Source organism: Populus alba, chromosome 13 (assembly GCF_005239225.2).
Source record: "Populus alba chromosome 13, ASM523922v2, whole genome shotgun sequence".
Taxonomy (NCBI): domain Eukaryota; kingdom Viridiplantae; phylum Streptophyta; class Magnoliopsida; order Malpighiales; family Salicaceae; genus Populus; species Populus alba.
In genome coordinates, this window is record NC_133296.1 from 12,815,947 (window position 1) to 12,836,028 (window position 20,082).

General features: G+C 34.2%; 2 protein-coding genes and 1 pseudogene across 8 annotated transcripts; 1 reads left to right on the plus strand and 2 right to left on the minus strand.

Moving 5' to 3' along the window:
• Nucleotides 1–1,111: 1,111 nt before the first annotated feature.
• Nucleotides 1,112–4,123, plus strand: LOC118043653 (probable arabinosyltransferase ARAD1; annotated as a pseudogene).
• Nucleotides 4,124–4,337: 214 nt separating this feature from the next.
• Nucleotides 4,338–4,976, minus strand: LOC118043671 (protein DMP2). The gene has a single exon (XM_035051708.1). It carries the CDS (start codon nt 4,974–4,976, stop codon nt 4,338–4,340), a length of 639 nt encoding a protein of 212 aa, XP_034907599.1.
• A 789-nt stretch (nt 4,977–5,765) lies between these two features.
• Nucleotides 5,766–15,032, minus strand: LOC118043651 (putative 1-phosphatidylinositol-3-phosphate 5-kinase FAB1D). Of its 7 annotated transcripts, none has more exons than XM_073403997.1 (15): nt 14,794–15,032; nt 14,458–14,507; nt 13,347–13,551; nt 13,206–13,239; nt 12,420–13,118; nt 11,927–12,071; nt 11,507–11,848; nt 10,187–11,002; nt 9,627–9,955; nt 9,467–9,535; nt 9,132–9,258; nt 8,824–8,979; nt 7,092–8,567; nt 6,745–7,011; nt 5,766–6,393 (listed from the first exon to the last, which is right to left on the minus strand). In XM_073403997.1, exons 3-15 carry the CDS (start codon nt 13,435–13,437, stop codon nt 6,049–6,051), a joined length of 4,896 nt encoding a protein of 1,631 aa, XP_073260098.1. In that variant the 5' UTR covers nt 13,438–13,551; nt 14,458–14,507; nt 14,794–15,032; the 3' UTR covers nt 5,766–6,048. The 7 variants fall into 7 exon arrangements, with proteins under 7 accessions (XP_073260098.1, XP_073260095.1, XP_034907583.1 ...); XM_073403994.1 differs by having other exon boundaries at nt 13,347–13,637; XM_035051692.2 differs by lacking the exon at nt 14,458–14,507.
• Nucleotides 15,033–20,082: the final 5,050 nt, after the last annotated feature.

Below are 20,082 nucleotides of genomic sequence, written 5' to 3' on the forward strand. Positions count from 1 at the left end.
TAGTGCACACATCCCTTTGTTAACTTATAAATCATCAATAAAAACTGTGTCGTTGTCGATTCAAAAATCATCAGCAACGGTGGAGTCGTTTCTAGCTTTACTTTTTTTTGTTAGCTGTTTACATGACCTGGTTCAACATAAAACAAAAGTGATTATTATCATAGTTTTTAAAACTTGATTTAGGGGTCAACCTAAGGCAAGACACGGGTTACGGTTTAGGAAGGTCAACCCGGGTTGATCTGGGTAAATATAAGAATAAAAGTTGTTATTATAATAGTTTTAAAACTTGACTTTGGAGTCGACTAAGGCAAGGTCCAGGTCACAGGTTGGGAGGGTCAACACAGGTTTACTCGAGTTAATGTATAGATAAAAATGGTTATTATAATAGTTTTTAAAACCCAACTTCGAAGTTGACCCAAAGCAAAGTTAGGTCACAGGTCAGGAGAGTCAACCTGGCTAACTCAAAAGGTTTAAAAAAATAATAATAAAGCAATCTTGTTTTTACCAAGATTTTTTTTAAAAAAAAAAGTCAACAGGTTTTTTACCTGTGTTTTATCCCGGGTTGAGCTGAGTTTTTTACCAAATCAAGTTGAGTCAGTTCTTTCTCTATTTTTTTTTTAACTCGAACTAGTTTAGGCCTCGAGTCAATAGATCTAGTCTCTCTTCTTTTTTTATTTACTCTATGCTTATCTTTTATGTGCCGAAACAATTGTTAAATGCTACTTAAGTACAAAGAAGAGTAACGTTCGAAGCATGATGAATTACAAAATCAAGGAAAGTTAATTCGTTAATTTTTTTAAAAATATAAATGTTTAATTTTTTTGGAATATAAATTAGAAAAGTAAAATTACTAATTAAAAAATATAAAATAATATATTTTGGTATTCTATATATTAAAAATTGAGTTTTCTATACTTTTCCTGATAAAAGAAAAAAAGGGAAAAAGAGAGAGAGAAACATAACTTTGTATTGAATTTTCAAAATACAAGTTTTTCCATGATAGAAAAGTGGAAAAGCCAATTTTCATTTTTAAAATAAAACATTTCGTTCGAAAACATCTCTTATACACACACACACACACACACACACTAAATTACGGGAAAAAAAGGAAATGGAGTAGGAAATTAAAGTTAGAAAATGTGAACCATTTAACACACCCCAGATTCTCTAATAAATCCAAAATTCATCATCTCTAATAAAAAAAAAAAACAATTGAAGCCCAAATGGCCATTCTACCCTTCTTAACCACATCTGGAAAACCCCCACCACCACCCCTACAAAAACCGCCACTTTCAAAACACAAAGCAAAATTCCTAGACCAAAAAAGCCGCCACCGCTACCAAAGACAACGACCACCACCACCCTTCCATGCTCAAACCCAACTCTCTTCCTCGCTTTCACTCTCCTCACTTTTCTCTCCCTCTCTCTCTTCTTCATCTCCAACAAAATATCATCTTTCCCAAATCCCCAAAACACCCTACAAATCTCTTAAGCTTTCATCAAAGTCTATGTAGCTGACCTCCCTAGATCTCTCAACTATGGCCTTCTTGACCAATACTGGTCTTCCTCAATGCCTGATGCCCGTATTAGCTCCGACCCAGATCACCAGATCCGACCCCGACCCATCAAAAACCAAAAATTCCCTGATTACCCTGAGAATCCATTGATTAAGCAGTACAGTGCTGAGTACTGGATCACTGGTGACTTGATGACTCCAGAGAAGTTAAAGTCTCGTTCTTTTGCTAAAAGGGTATTTGATTTTAACGAAGCTGATGTTGTTTTTGTGCCATTTTTTGCTACGTTGAGTGCTGAAATGGAGCTTGCAAAAGGAAAGGGAAGTTTTAGGAGAAAAGAAGGGAATGAGGATTATCAAAGGCAGAAGTGGTGGATTTTGTGAGAAATTCCGAGGCTTGGAAGCGATCCGGTGGGAAAGATCATGTCTTTGTTCTTACAGGTAGTGTGTTTTATTGATTTAGCAATATGGGTGGTTGTTGCTTTTAATATTTGATTTGTTCTGGATCATTTATTGTTTTTTTTTTATTGTTTTATTTGATATAAATTAATTGGCGTTGTTGGATGTGATTTGATAGGATTAGTGAGTGGTTATATGTCTTTAGAATGTAACTTTCTAGTCCTGGATTTGTTGTGAGGTTTGCAATTTTGCGGTATGAGTTGTTTGAAAGTGGGCTACGTTGTTAGTGGGTTTGAAGTAATTGTTTGGGCTGGTTTTAGTTTATCTGATCTGTTATATGTATAACATTATTGCCATTGCACTAAGATTGATAAATACAATGATGATTCTGCCTTACCTAGCAATAAAGCAAGAAAATAGAAGTGCGAAGCATACTTTAGCAGCTTATGATTTAGTCTCTGGATTGTCAGGTTATGTTAAAACTTGAAGCATTCTTTGGCAGACCCAGTTGCGATGTGGCATGTAAGAGCCGAGATAGCCCCTGCCATTCTCTTGGTGGTAGACTTTGGTGGGTGGTATAGGCTTGACTCGAAGTCGTGGAATGGTAGTTCATTGGATATGATAAGGCATACCCAAGTTTCACTGCTGAAAGATGTGATTGTTCCATACACGCATCTGCTTCCTAGATTGCAGTTATCAGAGAAGAAACGCAATACCCTTCTTTATTTTAAAGGAGCCAAACATAGGCATCGGGTCGGTAAACAATTCAGAAACTATTATAAGCATTGTTGTTGTTTAATCATCAAAACTAACATACAGTCATTTGCTTCGGCATTTATTTTGACCAGCTGCAACTTTTTATTTGTATAGAATGAAGAGCCAATTATTTTTGTTTTCAATGACATGCTTAGGTTCATGTATCATATGACTCACACCCTACTAAATGCGTAACTAAGAAATTTTCTATTGCATTGTTTCCTGTTTTGGTATTAAAATTTCTCTGAAACAAAAATGGAACAAAATAACCTCTAGTAATCCCAATCCATGTTTTTTCTGTTTAATTTGTCAGGCATTCAAGTAATCAAGCTTGGATTTGGCACCTCACTATCCACGGGACCCTTTTTTATGTGATAACTCAGCAGCTAATCAGCAGTCTTTTTTTTTTCTTCTCAATTTTGAATTTTGTTTTTACCTACCCATTGGAAATTAATTTTGGACTTTTTCCCTTGTTTGTGTGCTCATTATTATGTGATAAATATACAGCTCTTCTTTGTACCCTGTTGTTTTCTCTGACTTTTAACTTTGTAGTTTGTGCAATCCTTTGGGAGAAATTAATTTGGACTTTTAAGCTTGTGTATGAGAATGGCGGGGTTGCAGGGCCCTGGGAGAGGGTCTCTCTTGTTTGTTTCTATTTGATTGGTGATCTTATGTCTTGAGTTATTTTATATGAGGCTGTTCAGAAAAGTTAATTGGGTTTACCTTCCACCCTCGTATCAATCAAATTACCTAAATGCATTCGAGTTTTGCTTGATGATGTGTGTTATGTTGTTGCTAACATTATGGTTGACAGGGAGGCATAGTTCGAGAAAATTTGTGGGACTTGCTGGTTAATGAGCCTGGTGTTATCATGGAAGAAGGCTTCCCCAATGCCACTGGGAGAGAGCAGTCCATTAGAGGGATGAGAACATCAGAATTCTGTTTGCATCCAGCTGGGGACACCCCCACTTCTTGCCGACTTTTTGATGCCATCCAAAGCCTGTGTATACCTGTTATTGTCAGCGACAACATTGAGCTGCCATTTGAAGGCATGATGGATTACACAGAATTCTCTGTTTTTGTTGCAGGTGATGATGCCTTGAAGCCCACTTGGCTGATGGATCATCTCAGAAGCATTTCCGAGAAGCAGAAGGAGGAACTTCGTCGAAATATGGCTAAGATCCAGCCGATATATCAGTATGAAAATGGTCACCCAGGTGGTATTGGTCCTATTTCTCCTAATGGTGCAGTGAATCACATATGGAAAAAGATACATCAAAAATTGCCTGTGATCAAGGAAGCAATTGTTAGAGAGAAGAGAAAACCGCCTGGTGTATCAATTCCTTTGCGTTGCCATTGTACCTGAACCAAATCAATTAATTTTTGTTTATTCATGTATTTTTTGCAGCCAAATAGCTTTTGGCACGATGCATTATACAAAGGCCGTTTATTTCATGTTTGGGGGGGGGGGGGGGGGATCGTTCTTCTGGTTTCACATTTGTAAATTTCGGGATGCTAAAAGAGTTCTTAAACAGTGCACTCCACAGAAATTTGCCATTTTGTTATCATAAATCAGCTTCCATTAATGATCTTGCAGAGCGGACAATTGTTTTTTTTTGTTTTAAAATACAGCAGTTACAGGTTTGCGAAAAGAGGAGAGAGTTATATTCTAGCATCTAGAATAGAACGCTTCCCTCTGCAGCAAGAAAGGGTACCCAATCCCTCTTCTCTTGGAAGGAAACAAAACAAACAAAATACTAATCACAAAACCAATTACAAGAGGAACAGTGTTGATCACTTTCCTAGGCATTGCTGGATAGTAACACCCCACAACATCACCATGTGACCCAGCAAAAGCAAGAAACGCAATCAAAGAAAGTGATGCGTGAAAGAGATCGCCCCACCTCAGCCTATAATCCGACGGCACGCATGGTTTCTTCCTGCCTCCATTGAAGGTCCATATCCCTCTAAATGTTGCCAAACCATAATACAGCCTACCAGTTGATGTGCGAAAGCTATCAGTGAACGTGAAAAAGACACAGGAGACGGCCAGAAGGGCCCATAAGGCACCCATCAGCCAGCGATTCAAGGTAGTGCATCTGCCATCGTTGGTTAGAAGAGGAGCGAAAATGGTGAAGGCAAGGATTGTAGCAGTGGGCAAGAGAATGTTAAGCCTAGCAGTTCCGCTGAGGACTGCATTGATTAGATGTAGGTAACGAGATTCATCAGGTTCATCATCTTTCAGATAGCAGTAATCATCGCTAGGCTCAGAGTCTTCTGCGAGGTCTTGACAGATTGACTTGTCCATCTTTGATTAGCAATTTCTAATGCAAGGCAATATAAAGACATGATGGATAAAGGAAGTTAACGTAGGAAGTAAGAGGTGATTCTTTGTTGAATTGATACGGCAGAAGGAGAGAAGGCAAGCAATTCTCTCCCTTTTTACCTTTATATTAGGATCTTTACTTCTGTGGAAGGTTTCTTCCTAGTTATAAGATTTGGCATTCGCTTCTGTTTGGAGAAATGGCTGCGCTTTCCCACTTGACATCCTTGAAAAGTGGGTTCAAGGGTAGGAGCAATGGCTCTGGTCAGCTGCTGAGTTGAAGAAGAGGAAGACGACTCTTATAATCTCCCAAATTCAAAAGCTAGTAACCTCTCTCAGTGGAGTTACTCCATTAGCAAACCCTACGGGGAAGGTCACAAAGTTGCCGACTGTCTTGCCAAGCAATCTTAGCTAGCAGATGGTAAAGGTGAACAAATCCTGCTCCATTCATTCATAACTATCAGACCTGATAGGAATTCTGTTTCCTAGTCCTAGAGGGATTTCTAAACATTAATCGAAAACAGAAATGCATAAAAATAAATAAATAAATAAAAGTGACTCAAGGGATCTGCTGCTCATCTTAGGATGGCATCTTTCGATATGTTCCTGCTCCATAGTTCTTTTGCGATGTTTAGGCAATCCAGAACAAAGTAAGATTAGCATTCAGACCACCTACGGGTTTAAGAAAAGGGTTTTTCCCCTGGTGTTTCACTTTCAAAAAAACCCTAGTTCTTTTAGCATAATCAAAATGGACTGGACATGAACATCAGCAGATGTAAGAAAGCTATTAAAATAGTTGCATTTTTTTTTTTTTTTTCGTTTCTTGATTGATTTGAGATGACCAGTTCATGGCTCTCTACAATTTTGTTCAAAACTATAGCGCAACATTGGCAGACCTATAGAAACAAAACTATCCCCATAAATTTGCTAGCAAGGGCTAATATCATAGGGTTGACTATACAGCTGTGACATCTATCTATATACAGTAATATGGACTGGCTTAAAAACAAATGCATCACTAAACAAATGAGAAAGAATCATGAACCAGAAGATGAAACTAATGAGTGTGCCCATTTTGCCCTTGTTTTTGGGACTTGGATTGTGATGAACCATCATCTCCAGCGCCACAAAGTTCATGTGGGTTAGAGGAACTCTGTGAGCACCAGTTATCGGGTACACTCAAGAAGTGCGCAGTCATGAACTTTCTGAACCTCTTCTTGTACTCTATAGGAGATATTACAGTTGGCAACACATTTTTAGGAACAACAAGGGAAGACTTCACCCATGTTTCCAGCTGCTTGTCCAAGGTATACTGCCTGAGATAATCAATAATCCCACACACAAGTTCTCGTCGCTGGGTGTCTACTCCCACAAGTAAAGAATAATCCATTACATTAATTGACTGCAAAGACAAACAAGAACTGTGTCAGACAAAATGCCCTGTAGAGCATTTTGAAAAATTGGCATTGAAAATAACGTGAAGGATTGTAATTATTAGAACAAGAAGAAATTATGAATTGTGGAAAAAAGAATAAAAAGTCTATCGATCAAAAACATAGGGAAGAGCAAGGGTGCACTGCATGACAGGCAAAACAAAGAGGACAGGAGAGACCAGCACTGCTGCTTCTGGCTTGTACATCAACATTATATTATTTAGCAAATTTAAATCATATATCCAGAAATTATATCAGATTGAAGTTATCTGGTTATGGCTATCTTCTTAGTTAGTAGAAAGAATCGATGTTAAACTCACATTAAGAAAGGTGGTGTCATTCCAAACAGCACGTTCCAAGAGATACTTTGATGTATTACTGACGTATAGTGGAGAGGAATTCATGTCATCAACAAAGTTTTTATCCAAAAGAACATCTCCTGCACCATCAGCAGCTGAATTGTATCTAGCATGTAAAGCTCCCTTAAGATCATACTGGCGAGCGATGTTTCGACCAAAGGTAAGATTCTCCATGACCATCAGATCATGCTTTATCTCTTTCCCACTTTTGGTTTGTCTAGTGATCACCTGCAAAATTGTATGGAAACAATTAAGTTTTTGAAGAACAAAACAAAACGGTTAAAAGTAATGAAATCCAGAAACCAAACCTGATAAATCCCCAGAACTTTTGCAAGACAAGTTTGGTTTCCTAACTCAAATGACTTGTTCATGTATTTGAAATAATGTGGAGCAAACTTTACAAATGACTCAAATTCTGTCCTCTGAATTTCCTTTATGATAAATCTGTCATCCAGTGTCTTTGCAAAAAAGGATTTGCTCTTTCCACCTTTTGCATCCCATTTCTTACAACGACTGAGGGAAGCTATATAATCGAGTTCAGATGGACAACATCGATTCCGAAGATCACGGAACTGCTTAGCGTATAGACAAATTACAGAGTATTTACCCTTTCCAAATGATTTTGATACCGCAAGAGAGACTTCAGGGCTGAGATTTGCTGGAGGAAACACAGATTCCAATAAATTTAACCCATCAAAGCTGGACAAGCGTGACTCTTCCAAAGAAATATTTAGTTTAGAATGCACAGAATCCGAATCAGAACCGTTAGAAGACCAACGTGGGGAGATCATTGTAGGAATTCGAGTCAGTATGTCTAAACTATCAGTTGATTTAAAAGACATGCCACCCTCTTTCCTACCATCCTCGTTGTAAATCTCTGTTGAAACAGGTTGATCTTTTAAAAATGCCAGTGCACAAGCAATTATGCTAGAGAGTTCACCATCGAAGTCTCTCACCATATAATTATCAGTTCCAACAGGGATGTGCAGCCTCTGTCCTTCCTCCATGATTAGCTGATAGGCTGCAGATACGTGTTCCTGAATATAGCTACTGATCGGCTGAAATTTTGGCATGAAACCTCTCTGAAGATCCTTCATGTAGATCTGTCGGATTTCTGAAAATGGCATCCAGAACCATCCATTTGAGTTCTCTAAGCTGAATGCTAAAGAACGTGCAGACGCACCCTTTTTAGATGAATCAGAATCAACAAAAGAATCACTCATCCCTATACTTGTCACAATTGGAATGGTTCTTTCAACTTGTATATCAGAAAAATAGTCTGCTTGGCAATTTCCATCATCAGAATGCTGGTGGGCAGAGTCACTAGGTTTCACAAATAGTTCTTGGTTGAAAAACCTGTTCTGGCTCAGACCACTCACTCTTGACCTCTCAATATCCTCAGCCGCGGTAGGTGAGGTGTAAAGATTATCATGTTCCCTAGATTCATGAGCGTGACCATCAACTGGAATTTCTTTGATTGAAAATTCACTTGCTCTAACAGTTGTACTGAGTGTATCCCTCAAATTGCCACTGTTTTCATATACTTCATCACTGCTAGTATCATTCCCATGGGTTCTTCCATCAGCAGTGCCAGTCATCTGTGACTCAAACCGGTCCTGCACTTCTTTCTCACTGGCACCAGTCACTAGCACTGAAGGATCAGGTGAGAGCAATGACTGCAGACGTCTTTCCCAGATGCATGATTCAAGAAGAAGCTCCCACAATAATTGATTCAAGCTAAGAAGCTTATAAACAGCCTCATCCCTATTTTTAACAACAGCTTTCTGAATGTTTAATGGATTCGTTTCCAACAGTGCAGCCAAAGAAAAAAGGAAAAACTTAGCAACCATGAACAGAAACAAAGAACTTTTGATCTTGTGTAGGTGTAACTTAAAATTGTGAAAAATGCCATTTATCAGTCAGTGCAATAAAGACTCGTATATAGTCACACATGCAAGAACCTAAAAGAGTTAAAAGAAAAAAAAAAAAAACATAAGAAACTAACTTAGGTAAATGACAAAAAAAATATAAGAAACTAACCTCGAACTCAGAACTCTCCTGCTTCAACATATCTTCAATATCAGAGAATTCTTTTAATGAACCTTGAAGATTCAGAACTGACCCTGCAAATCGAGATCTTAGATTCTTCAAAGTCTCACCAACCCCATTGAAGAGTAACATCCCTCTTAAATAAACCTTGAAAAAACAAAAAGAAAATCAATTCCAGTTCACGGAGATTCAAAATATCATAAAAGAAGGTGTGAGAAACAAACAGTTATTCCAACATTCGTAAAGAAACACTTAAGCATCATCAAAGATCAAGGAGCTAGGATCAGAGAGACACATACATCATGAAATTCTTGCTTGGGGCCATCAGGCCTGATTGTAAGATGGAACTCCAGCTTCTGAGGTGGGAGAGACAAAGTATAGGTTGTCACTGGAGAGTATTTAAACATTGCAGCCAAAGGACCCAGTCTGCAAAATGCATAAATACCATGAATGACAAAGTACAAAAGGTAAAGAGCAAAATTTCAGATTCACAAAGTGCAGACACCAATTAATTAACTTATCTACATCACAGTTCCTAAATATAGCGCCATGCAGCAAAACTTTGACCAAAATATTCCAGAAAGAACCTAGAGCGTCCATCCTCTAACAGGGGAAAAGAAATTCAAATTGGTACCTAGTGTAAAAAATGTGTGCTCCTATGACATCCCATGGCAGGGAATTCCTCTTTGGACACGTTTTATCACTAGTTCATGAGCATAAAGACATTATTTTCACAATCTACTCAATATAACAAATTCATCAAAATAAAGAGGACCTGATTTAATATTTCATACCCAAAGAAGTAGAGGAAGTCTCTCTCCAGTGAATGGCCACAGCTAAATAAAATTCCAGATGAAAATTGGTGGGAAAAGCTCAGCTCCAAGAATTTTCCCAAGGAAAGGCTGCATGCAGCAGTTGAAATCAAGACTCGTTTAGTAGATTTTGGGAATTTGCTTTCATGTTTACATTTACCACAGCGAATCCACATCCAAATTTTTCCTTCTGCTTCTCCAGGCAAAATCTTCAGAAGCCTTTTAACTTGTATGGTAAGCTGCTTATTATGATGAGCATAATAGTAAAAATGAGCTTCCGGCAATTCACCGCAAGTGTTGCACTGGCTTCTCTGCAATGAAGCGGTTTCTATCAGCGCAAACTTCAACTCACTGCAATCTAACTCTAGAAAACAGTTGAGGAGTTCTCCCATGTTGTGGACATGGTGGATACTTAGTGAAGCAAAAGCATAAACCTATTTCTAAAAAGATTATAAAGTCCTTGATAAGAAATATTTAATTCCCATTCGGTATGGCCAATCTAGAAATACATCAAAATTCTTATAAATGAGATTTGAAATAACCTGATTGAGTAAATTATCCCGAAGAAACTTTCCGAGGGGAACATCAAAATTCTTGTAGAACATTATATGAGAAAAATGGCTTTGCTCACATACAGTCCCTCTTAAGGCATTCCGTCTAGACATCAAAACCAATATACTCTGAGAATCCAACACTGCATTGACATCACCCTCACTTTGGATTTGATCTTCATTATAGTTGACATCTTTTACTCTGTCCAGAGAGGCTTCGGAGTAAGGAGACAAAGATTGAGGATGTACATCATCAACTGTCTTCTCTTTGTCAGAACCTTTTTTACCTTCCATATCATAGAGGTCAGAAGCTTCCACGGTTTTTAAAACTGGAACCTCTTCCGAGATTTGACCATTAATTTCTTTTCCATTGAAGCCAAAGTAATTAGATAAAGACTGATAAGGAGAAGAGGAGACAAGAGGTAAGCTGTCCCCAGCAACTTTCTTCAGAGAGGCTGAAAGGGAGGAAAATCCAGAAAAAATGGCAGGATTATATCCCTCTAATCCTATATTTATATTGTGGAAACCTTCTTCATGAAATCCATTACAAATGGGAATATCAATGGTAGATGAACCAGTTTCAGTTGAAGACTGCTCAACACTAGGAATACTAGTTCCTAAAACAGAAGACTGCAGATCTCTTGATGAGTTGCTGGCTACTCCAGCAAATACTGCTGAAGAAAACATTGCCTTCCAATCTACAAGAAACGAAGTCTCCAGAATTAAGTGATATGCAATTACCACTGCAAACTGGGTCACACATTTAACCCTCTTCAACTCATCACTGTGACTTCCTTTCAACAAAATCTGCACAATCATATTGTACATATAATTAAGGAAAAGCGTTACATTGAAAGAAGGAACAGCAAATGTTCCCATAAGAAATTGAGAGACAAATTGAGTGGTATGATCAAATTTTTAGCAGCCTCTTATAATGCAGAAGAGAAGTATGACACATTTGTTGTCCAGGATAGAAGGCAATAAAGCATTTGATTGGCTGCATAAAACATAACATACACATGTAAAGAGAACCTTTATTTTATGCTTGCAAGATGACATGTAACTGCAAAGCCAACATTGACATATTTAAATGACCATGTCAGAAAGGTCGGGTAAAGGATTTCAATTGACCAGCCTGGTCTACAAGAGCACATACATTCTCTTGTGTCAGAGAGAGGGGGGGGGGAGCAACCAAGTGTTCATTTGTGCATAGACCTCTGGTACTAAAAAAGTGATGGATGAGTGCACACTCCACAACAGAGAACTAGGACAGGAAAAAAAAAAAAAAGAATCAAGGGTTTATAGACTCACTGTACAACCCAAATGTGTTGGACAGCCCTCAATGAACATCAATGTCTTACTTGGCTTCTTTCCTCCTTCGCCTACCCCTGCATGTTCCTCCACAAATCTCTCGATATGAAAGGAGTCACAATGCTTCAACTTCTGGCTAATCAAAGCATCAGATGATAAAATCGGTGAACCAGTACAGCGTGCGACCCTTTTTAGACGATGGAGCTTCATGTCGTAGATCAATGTCATTCCTTTAGCTAGGATGGACTCTTGGACATCACGAGAAACAGATTTTTCTACTAAAACTACATTTGGATGGCACATTTCTATGGTCTCAACGAGAGACTTCAGATTATCCTTTTCCTGTTTGTAAGAAAATGATCAAAACAAATAACAGCATAGATATGTGATAACAAGACTTGAGAGATCTGGGTCAAATACCTGCTCCATTGATTTAAATGATGACAATACACTTGAAGATTGACCAAGCACACCTCGGATCAGTAGCAACCTTGGGTTCTTGTACTTAGTGGGCATGTGCTTGTGAGCAGCATGTTTTTTAAAGACCAAGCCTTCCACAACTTGACTGCAAGAAAATACAACCAAAAATAAAAATAAAATCAAGAATTGGAAGGTGTACCTAAGGATTGTTCTAAAAATCGGTCTTTTATTATTTTCTTTTCCTTTTTTTCTTCAAAGGAATGTTACAAAATTCTCTTGTTTTTTTAGCTAGAAAAAAAAATAATCTTAAGCTAAAATGCTATACAACACACCACACATCCTTTCATGATAGAGCATTTTTATTTCCTCGGTCAATCATGTTTTTTTTTCTTTTTATTTTTTATTATTGAGTTTACTTTTCTTTTCTTTTCTTTTCTTTTTTGGTGGGGGGTGTAAGGCTGAGGCATTGAAAATACAAGAATAATGCAATCACCTTTCACTACGAGAACCAGTTGCAATGCATTTTACTTTCACATAACCATCTAGATCCATTGCTTTCCCATCCACTGCTTCAGGCTTCAAAAATGAAGCAGCTTCCCATGATAAAGATGTAACTATATCCACCCAACTTTCACCATCTCTAACCACACAGGCAACACCTGCTGTTTTAAGAAGTTGATTCACGATGGCCTTGAATTTCCCATTAACCACTTCTTCCATTGCCTTTTGTTTTTCTTCTTTGAACTTGAAGCTCTGACTGCCTTCACCCCTCCAGCAACTCAAAGAACTTGGTTCACCCCATTTTGTGCCATCACCACACTCCTCATCGTCATCAATAAAAGCCACACCACCGTCCAAATCATCCTCTGGAACTTCTGCTTCAGGAGGCTCCCAAACCCGTGCATCTACTTCGTCGTCACTGATTTGAGAAATATCATTTCCTTCATTTGAAGATCCAACACTGTTCACAGAAGAGTTACCTTTTGATTCTTGATCGTGAACAAGTTCCACAATTTCTACATCTCTCACTGTGTCTCTATCACTGCCATTATGGATATCCTTCTCCGTCACTTTATGCAATCCATCCACTCTATTTACAGGAGCTTCCAATCTTGTGTTGTGTTGTTGGTCATTCACCCCGTAACCTAGATCCTTTTGGGCACCGTGTACTGTTCCTTCCTCTTGATGAGCCCTAACAAATGCCAGAAGACAAATCATCGTTAATAAACAATCAAACAGAATATCTAAATGCACTAAATTTCAAAGGTGTGATACATACCGGTCATGCAAGTTAACATCCACAGAAAGATCACCTAAGCAAACAAATAACCAAAAAAAAAAAACATAAGAACTATACAACAAGATGTCAGTATATCACATAAATAAATAAGATGAGTAGCAAGGAGAGGCAGAAATTTACTGCAGCTTGAGATAGATCTATCACTGATAGACAACGAAGTTGTTGGACTGGTCATTCGTGACATAGAATGACTCAAACCATCATGGTTCATCGATTCCGGATCCAGCTTTTCCTGACAAAATTGGCAAGACCAAATGGGCTCTTCACCATTTAGTTTTAAAGAATCTCCATTCTCTAGTTTCTGCTTTTCATCCTTCAACTTTGCCTGATCAGCACCACAATAATGACACATCCAATTCAAAAACAGTAAAGCGGCTTAGTCTATTTCAAATGATGTACAACCCCGATCACCTGTTAGGTTCAATAAAAAAAATCAACTCATTCATAGTAAGTAACAAATTTCCTGATATAAAAGACATTTTTGGTATTATATGAGACACTTTTAGTATATTAAAGCAATAGTTCAACCAAAAACAAGAATTAAATTAAAAAAAAAAAAACAAAGAAAAAAATAAACGATGTTTCCTCTTCTTTAACCAAAAACCAACAATATTAGATCGTTTCCACCTAAAATACAATACAAAGATTCATAAAACCTCAAAAATAATGAGTTACTTCATCAAATTTCAAAGTTGTGGGAAAAACTTCTGATATAACATGAACCAAAAGGTCTCATACAACAGGGTGTAAAGACTCGAGGTCGTCAGCAGGGTCCTCAGAGGAGAAAGTTAGGGGAGGGGGGGGAGAACAAGAAGAAACACATTCTTAGGGTGAACCCAAATTCTATATCAAACGAAAAAAAGGCAGAAATATACTTGAAATCAAACAGTCCCTGGTCAAGTTCTTACTGCAAGGTGTTTTCTCTACAATTCCTAGAGATTGTAGATGAAACATTCGAAAAAAAAAAATTTAATCCAAAGTTCTGCACCAACAATATGATAAGACCAAGATTCAAATGAAGTTCCCCAGAAACTGAAGTGCACGTCGTTAACAAAATACGGATGATTATACTGTAACTTCAAAAACAGAAACTTAATCAGAAAGGAGTACAAAATTGAAATGAGGAGATAAAGACTCAAACATCATACATACACACACTAAAGCACAGTTCTCTCAAGAAATCAAGATCACCACCAGGCAAAACTAAACAAAAAGAAAGAGAAGAAATTACCCGAAATCTTGAAATCCGCCAACACTACCAAGAAAACTGATCAACAAAGTCTAAAGAAAACACAGCAAGTTTGAATGGCATGTTAAAAAACAAAAAGAGCCCCACAGGAGTTAAAAATTCAAAAATTGATCCATAAATCGGATAAAATCTCCAAATCAGTACTCAAAACCCAAAATGGCAACTAAATAAGATCTTCAAAAGACAATTTCCATTAAAAAATCAAGATTTCAGAAACAAGTTACCATTTTTTAAGCTCGTGAACCAGTCAAAACAAAACCAAAAAAGAAAGAAAGACAGACGAAGAATTAAATAAAGAAAGTAAAGAACATGACTTACTGTTATAGAAACCAAAAGGGAACAATGGTATGGTTCTTGCTGTTGTTTAATTCACCAAGTTCTAGTCTTTATAAGCAAAATAATAAACTAAACTGAACTCCCACAATATTTGAAGGCAAAAGGAGTATGTTTATCCGTGTAGAGAAGAAACGGAAGAATTTTTGTGAAGTCCAGAAATGGGTCACGAGAGGGAAGAATGACGAAGGAGGAAGCAGAGAAGAAAATAGAAGAAAGGTATTAAGTGTGGGTCCGCTCGGTGGTGAGTTGTATTAGTCATTTATTTATTTATTTTATTACAGCATTTTTTTAGTTAGATTTTGTCTGCAAAATTACGGCTAAGACTAGACTGGATATTCCGCATCTTGTAGGAAACAGGATAGATTATTAATGGTATTTAATATTATTTTGCTTTTATGCCCCTACGGTTTTTTTTTTTATATTTTTTATTTTATTTTTAATTACTTTATACTGTTATATACTGTTGGTTATAACCTTTCAAATATATTTATTGAAAATTTTAAAAAAAATATATTTTTTATTTTAAATTAATTTTTTTATATTTTCATATTATTTTGATGTATTAATATTAAAAATATAAAAATAACTAATATCCAATAAAAATAAACGACGTGAACAGGTGATTTACAAATCAAAAAAACCAGCACCTGCACAACTTGCAGCTTTTCATTATGGAAGTTGAAGGAAATTGAATTAAGGAAATAACATGAAAGGTTATGAGTTGAGTAAAAATAATAATTTTAATACATTAAAAATAAATAAAATATTTTTTTATATAAACTTGTATGAGTGTAGTTATAATATGAATGGGTATAAAGAAATTAGAAATGCACTTATTGTTATAATAGCTGAAAATAGTTAAGTTATGTATAATAGCATTTAGAAACGCGGTTGTACTAGTGTTTTTAATTATTATATTTTGCTAGAGATTAATTTTTTTGTATATTTTAAATTGTTTTGTTGTGCTGTTCTCAAAAATAATTTTTAAAAAATAAAAAAATATATATTATTTTAATGTATTTCGGCATAAAAAAACATTTTAAAAAGCAACCGCAACTACACTTCTAAATAGGACCTTAAATACTAATATTATGTGGTCACACTTATTGTTATAATAGCTGAAATTAGTTATGAATTATGTAGTTACAGGTAAGTTGAATAATATTATTGATCATGCTTGTTAAGAGTGTATTTGATTTTATTATTTGATTTGTTTATTAAAATGTTTTTTAAACTATTTTTTGTTCATAAAAATATTAAATTAATATTTTTATATTTTTTTTTATTAATTTGATATGTTGATGTCAATAATCTAAAAATAAATCTGAAAAAAAATATTATTTTAATATATTTTTAATTAAAAAATACTTTTATAAAATTATCTTCCATTACATTACTAAATACACGCTAACCCTGCAACAAAAGCACATAGTAATTTATCTTGACAACTTGCAGTCAAATATATCATATTATGCCATATTAAAAGAAATTTAGTAAATAAATCATTGAATTGTAATAAATAAATTGAAATATCATGCTAAAAAGATTGTTAAGCCTTTAAATTTTCCTATACAATCTATTATCACACGTGATGGAAGATTTTGGTAAATCCAGGAGTATTTTTTTTTTTTTTTTACAAGAAAAAAGATATTATTTGTATCACATAGCCACTTAATAATTATTAATATATTGAGAATCTAATCAAAATACAAAATAAAATAAATAGATTGGTGACCTAATTGTGATATTCCCGTGAAGATCTTTTAATAAATTAAAGACCTAGTCAAGATAATAATAAAAAAATAGATGGAATGCCTACCTGTCATTTTCTTATGGGTTGAGGAGTTCAAAAACAATTTCTCCCTTTTAGAGACGAAGGATAAGGGCAAATCCAAATTGCCGAAGTAAACAACAAAACAAGGAAGGAAAATCTGCATTAAATAAGGTGTTCCAATTAATAGATGAATTGCTCTAAGGTCTAGATTGGTCTTTTAAAATAAAAAATGAATTGAAAATCTAGATTTATCTAGGAAAATCAGTTAAAATTTAATCAAAAAATTTATTATATTTTTAAAACAATATTGTTTTAATTTTAAAAAAAAAAAAATTAAGATTAAACATTGTTCAAACGTATATCAGCTTTCTCAATCACATAGGTACCTCATCTTTTCTCTTTGACCAGTAAAATAGTAGTAGTATATACCAGTAATTAGCAGATTTTTTTTCAATATAAAAAAATTATTAGGGTAAAAACAATTTAAGTTTCGAGTTATTAGTTCAATTAATAATAGAAAAAATAATAAATAAATAGAAAAAAAAAAACAAAGAAAGTAAGGCCAAAATATTAGACATGAACTATTCGGGTTATCAAACAACTTAATATTAGCCTAATATAAGGCAAACTGCAAAAACTAACTAAGCAAAATTCCAAAAAAAAAAATATGAAGAAAATATCAATTTTAAAAAAAGAAAAAAAAAAAAGCAAACTCATGTAAATTTTATAAATCTGGTCTAATCTATAAAACTTGCAACTCATGACATACAGGACCTGCCCTTGATTAATAAACTTCACTCTCAATCAATTTAATTTTGAATAATGAAACCATTGAAAAATATTAATAAAAAAATAGCAAAAAAGGAATGAAGAAAAAATTTGAGAGAAAATAAATCCAAGGAGTATGAAATTTGAAAAAAAAAAAGGCAAATTTAAAAATGATTCCAAACAAAATAAATAGCAATTAAAAGAATGGGGATCAAATTTGAAAATTTAAAAAATCATAGGGATTAAATTGAAAAACAAAATGTAATTTTATAGATTATTTTTAGATTAAAAAATAACAGGGGATGCAATTGAAAGAAAAAAAATTACAGAGGGCTAACCCAATAGAATTAAACTGCAACTTAAAAAATAAAGAAAAGAAAAGAAGTAAACTTGAACGAACATTTTAAACCTGATCTAATCTCTAAAATCTGCAATTTGTGAAATCCTAGATCTAAATTTAATTAAGAAGCATCACTCTCAACAAATCTAATTTTTGAAGGATAAAATTGTCAAAAAATATTAATAAAAAAACTTGAAAAAAAAACAACAAAAACAATGGAGATAAAATTTGCTAAGAAAAAAAACCAATGAGGATGAAATTTGTAAAAAACAATAATTAAAAAAATGATCCCAAGCAAAATAAATAGCAATTAAAAGAATGAGGATCAAATTTATATAAAAAAAAATATCATAGGGGGCAATATTGAAAAACATTTGTAATTGGATATATTATTTATATATTTAAAAATGACAGGGGGTGAAATTAAAAAACAATATATGACAGATTATTTATAAATTAAAAATTGATGGGGGTGAAATTGGAAAACATTATAGCTTATTTAAAATAAAATAAAAAAGTAAACAAAAGGATATGGACCAAATATAAAGAAAACAAAATTGAAGGGGGTGTTCTGAAATTTTACAAGGGTGGCGCAAATTTCAAGGTGGGGAGAGAGAAGACGAAGGAAACAAAGAAATGATATTTGACGTTAAACCAGCGACATTTTTAATATACACGCCACACCATCGTGTAGAGAGTGCTGAGATATTTCAAACACCGCCCTAGAAGGCGGTGCTTGGTGACTGGATGGCTATGCATGCACTGCTTGAAAGGCGCGAGGGGGGACGTCCATATTTTCTTAACAATATATAATAAATGTCAATTACAATAATATCATTGAGTAACCTTAAAAAATACAATAGAACCAATGTAGAATGATTAAAAAACTCTTTTGAGAGAGTTATATTGTCTCTATCTCAAATGAAATCAAAGTAATTGCATTATTTTGAAAAAAGAAGATGAAATGACAAAATTACCCATAACATAAAATAAATCATAATTTTTTATTCCAAAGTTAAAGTAGTAATTTTATTATGCAAGAAAAAAAAAGATAAATATAATCTCATACAATATGTCAAAGATAATTACACCATGATAAAAGATAATTTTACTCCAAAATCTTAGTGCATTGCCCTTTTTCTTTCAATAACAAACTTATAACTATACTATACAATGAATAGTAATTTGTTTCTTGATACCTAATAACTTTCTTAGTGGATTTAGTTTTTTTTTGTTAATATTCTATTGTTATAACTTTGATCACCAAAATTGACATGAATAAAATAAAAAGGATGAATAATGCATATAATGTTTGTTTCAATAAATAAAATGTCCCTTTTCCCAAAAACAAATTTAGAGGCATTTTAAGAGGTTTTTATTACCATTTTTTAAAAAAATAAAAAAAATCATTTGACTCCTTTCCTTTACATGAATTTAACCTTAAAATAATAATAATAAAAAATCTTGGTATATACCTTGTAATGTTTGTGAAGCTCTGTTTAGTTTTGTATTTCAAAAATGCTTTTAAAAAATTTTAAATTTTAAAATTTTTTTCTTTGTTTTAAATTAATATATGTTTTAGTATTTTCAAATCATTGTAACGCACTGATATCAAAAATTATTTTTAAAAAATAAAAAAATATATTATTTTAATGCATTTCCGAGTAAAAAATATTTTGAAAAACAATCACAACCACACTCTCAAACAGACCCTAATAGATAGAAAAATAGAGAGATAAGAATATTTTTTTTATTTTAGATTCTGAAAGTATATAAATTTATTTTTAAATAGATATATATTTTATATCCTTACTTTTATTTCTAAATAAAGATTTATTTCACTATATTTGTCCTTTGTTCCAAATGGCAAAAGAAAAATCACAAAGGCATTGTAGTAAACTTTCTTTGCAGTTGTGCCGTGTTTTTTTTTTTTAAATTAAAAAAAAATACTTCAAATTTTTTTTTTATATATTTTTTATTATTTTAATATATTAATATTAAAATAAATTTAAAATATAAAAAAATTATTTTAATATATTTACAATAAAAAAATATACTTTTAAAAAAGCGCTATCACAGTATTAAATACTGCGCTTAAGGTGGTCATAACCCAGCATCAGCAATTTTGTTCGGACTTTCCAATGATTAAAGTTATTGCTCTGCATGGTTGCCGCGTGGCAGAAGGAGGGCATCGGGGTAATTGGAGATGTCAGCCAATCACTAAACTACCCTTTATTCCGTGGAGTAAGGGGAACCTTTTGTGAGGGATGATTTGGCATGCTGTGATTGGAGGAGAGAGTAGACCATCGAAGGCGGGTCCGTGTGTTAAACGTAACGCAATAATTGTCTCTCCACGGTGATTTTCACTTAAATTTCAAACTTTCAAAAA

Coding starts and splice junctions, on each gene's coding strand:
- LOC118043651 (XM_035051684.2), bottom strand. CDS start 13,578: ATGTGTCATTATTGTGGTGCTGATCAGGCAAAGTTGAAGGATGAAAAG. Junction 8,568..8,823: donor AGGAGAGTTCTGAGTTCGAG/GTTAGTTTCTTA, acceptor TTAAACATTCAG/AAAGCTGTTGTTAAAAATAG. Junction 6,394..6,744: donor ATGACACCACCTTTCTTAAT/GTGAGTTTAACA, acceptor TTGTCTTTGCAG/TCAATTAATGTAATGGATTA.
- LOC118043671 (XM_035051708.1), bottom strand. CDS start 4,976: ATGGACAAGTCAATCTGTCAAGACCTCGCAGAAGACTCTGAGCCTAGC.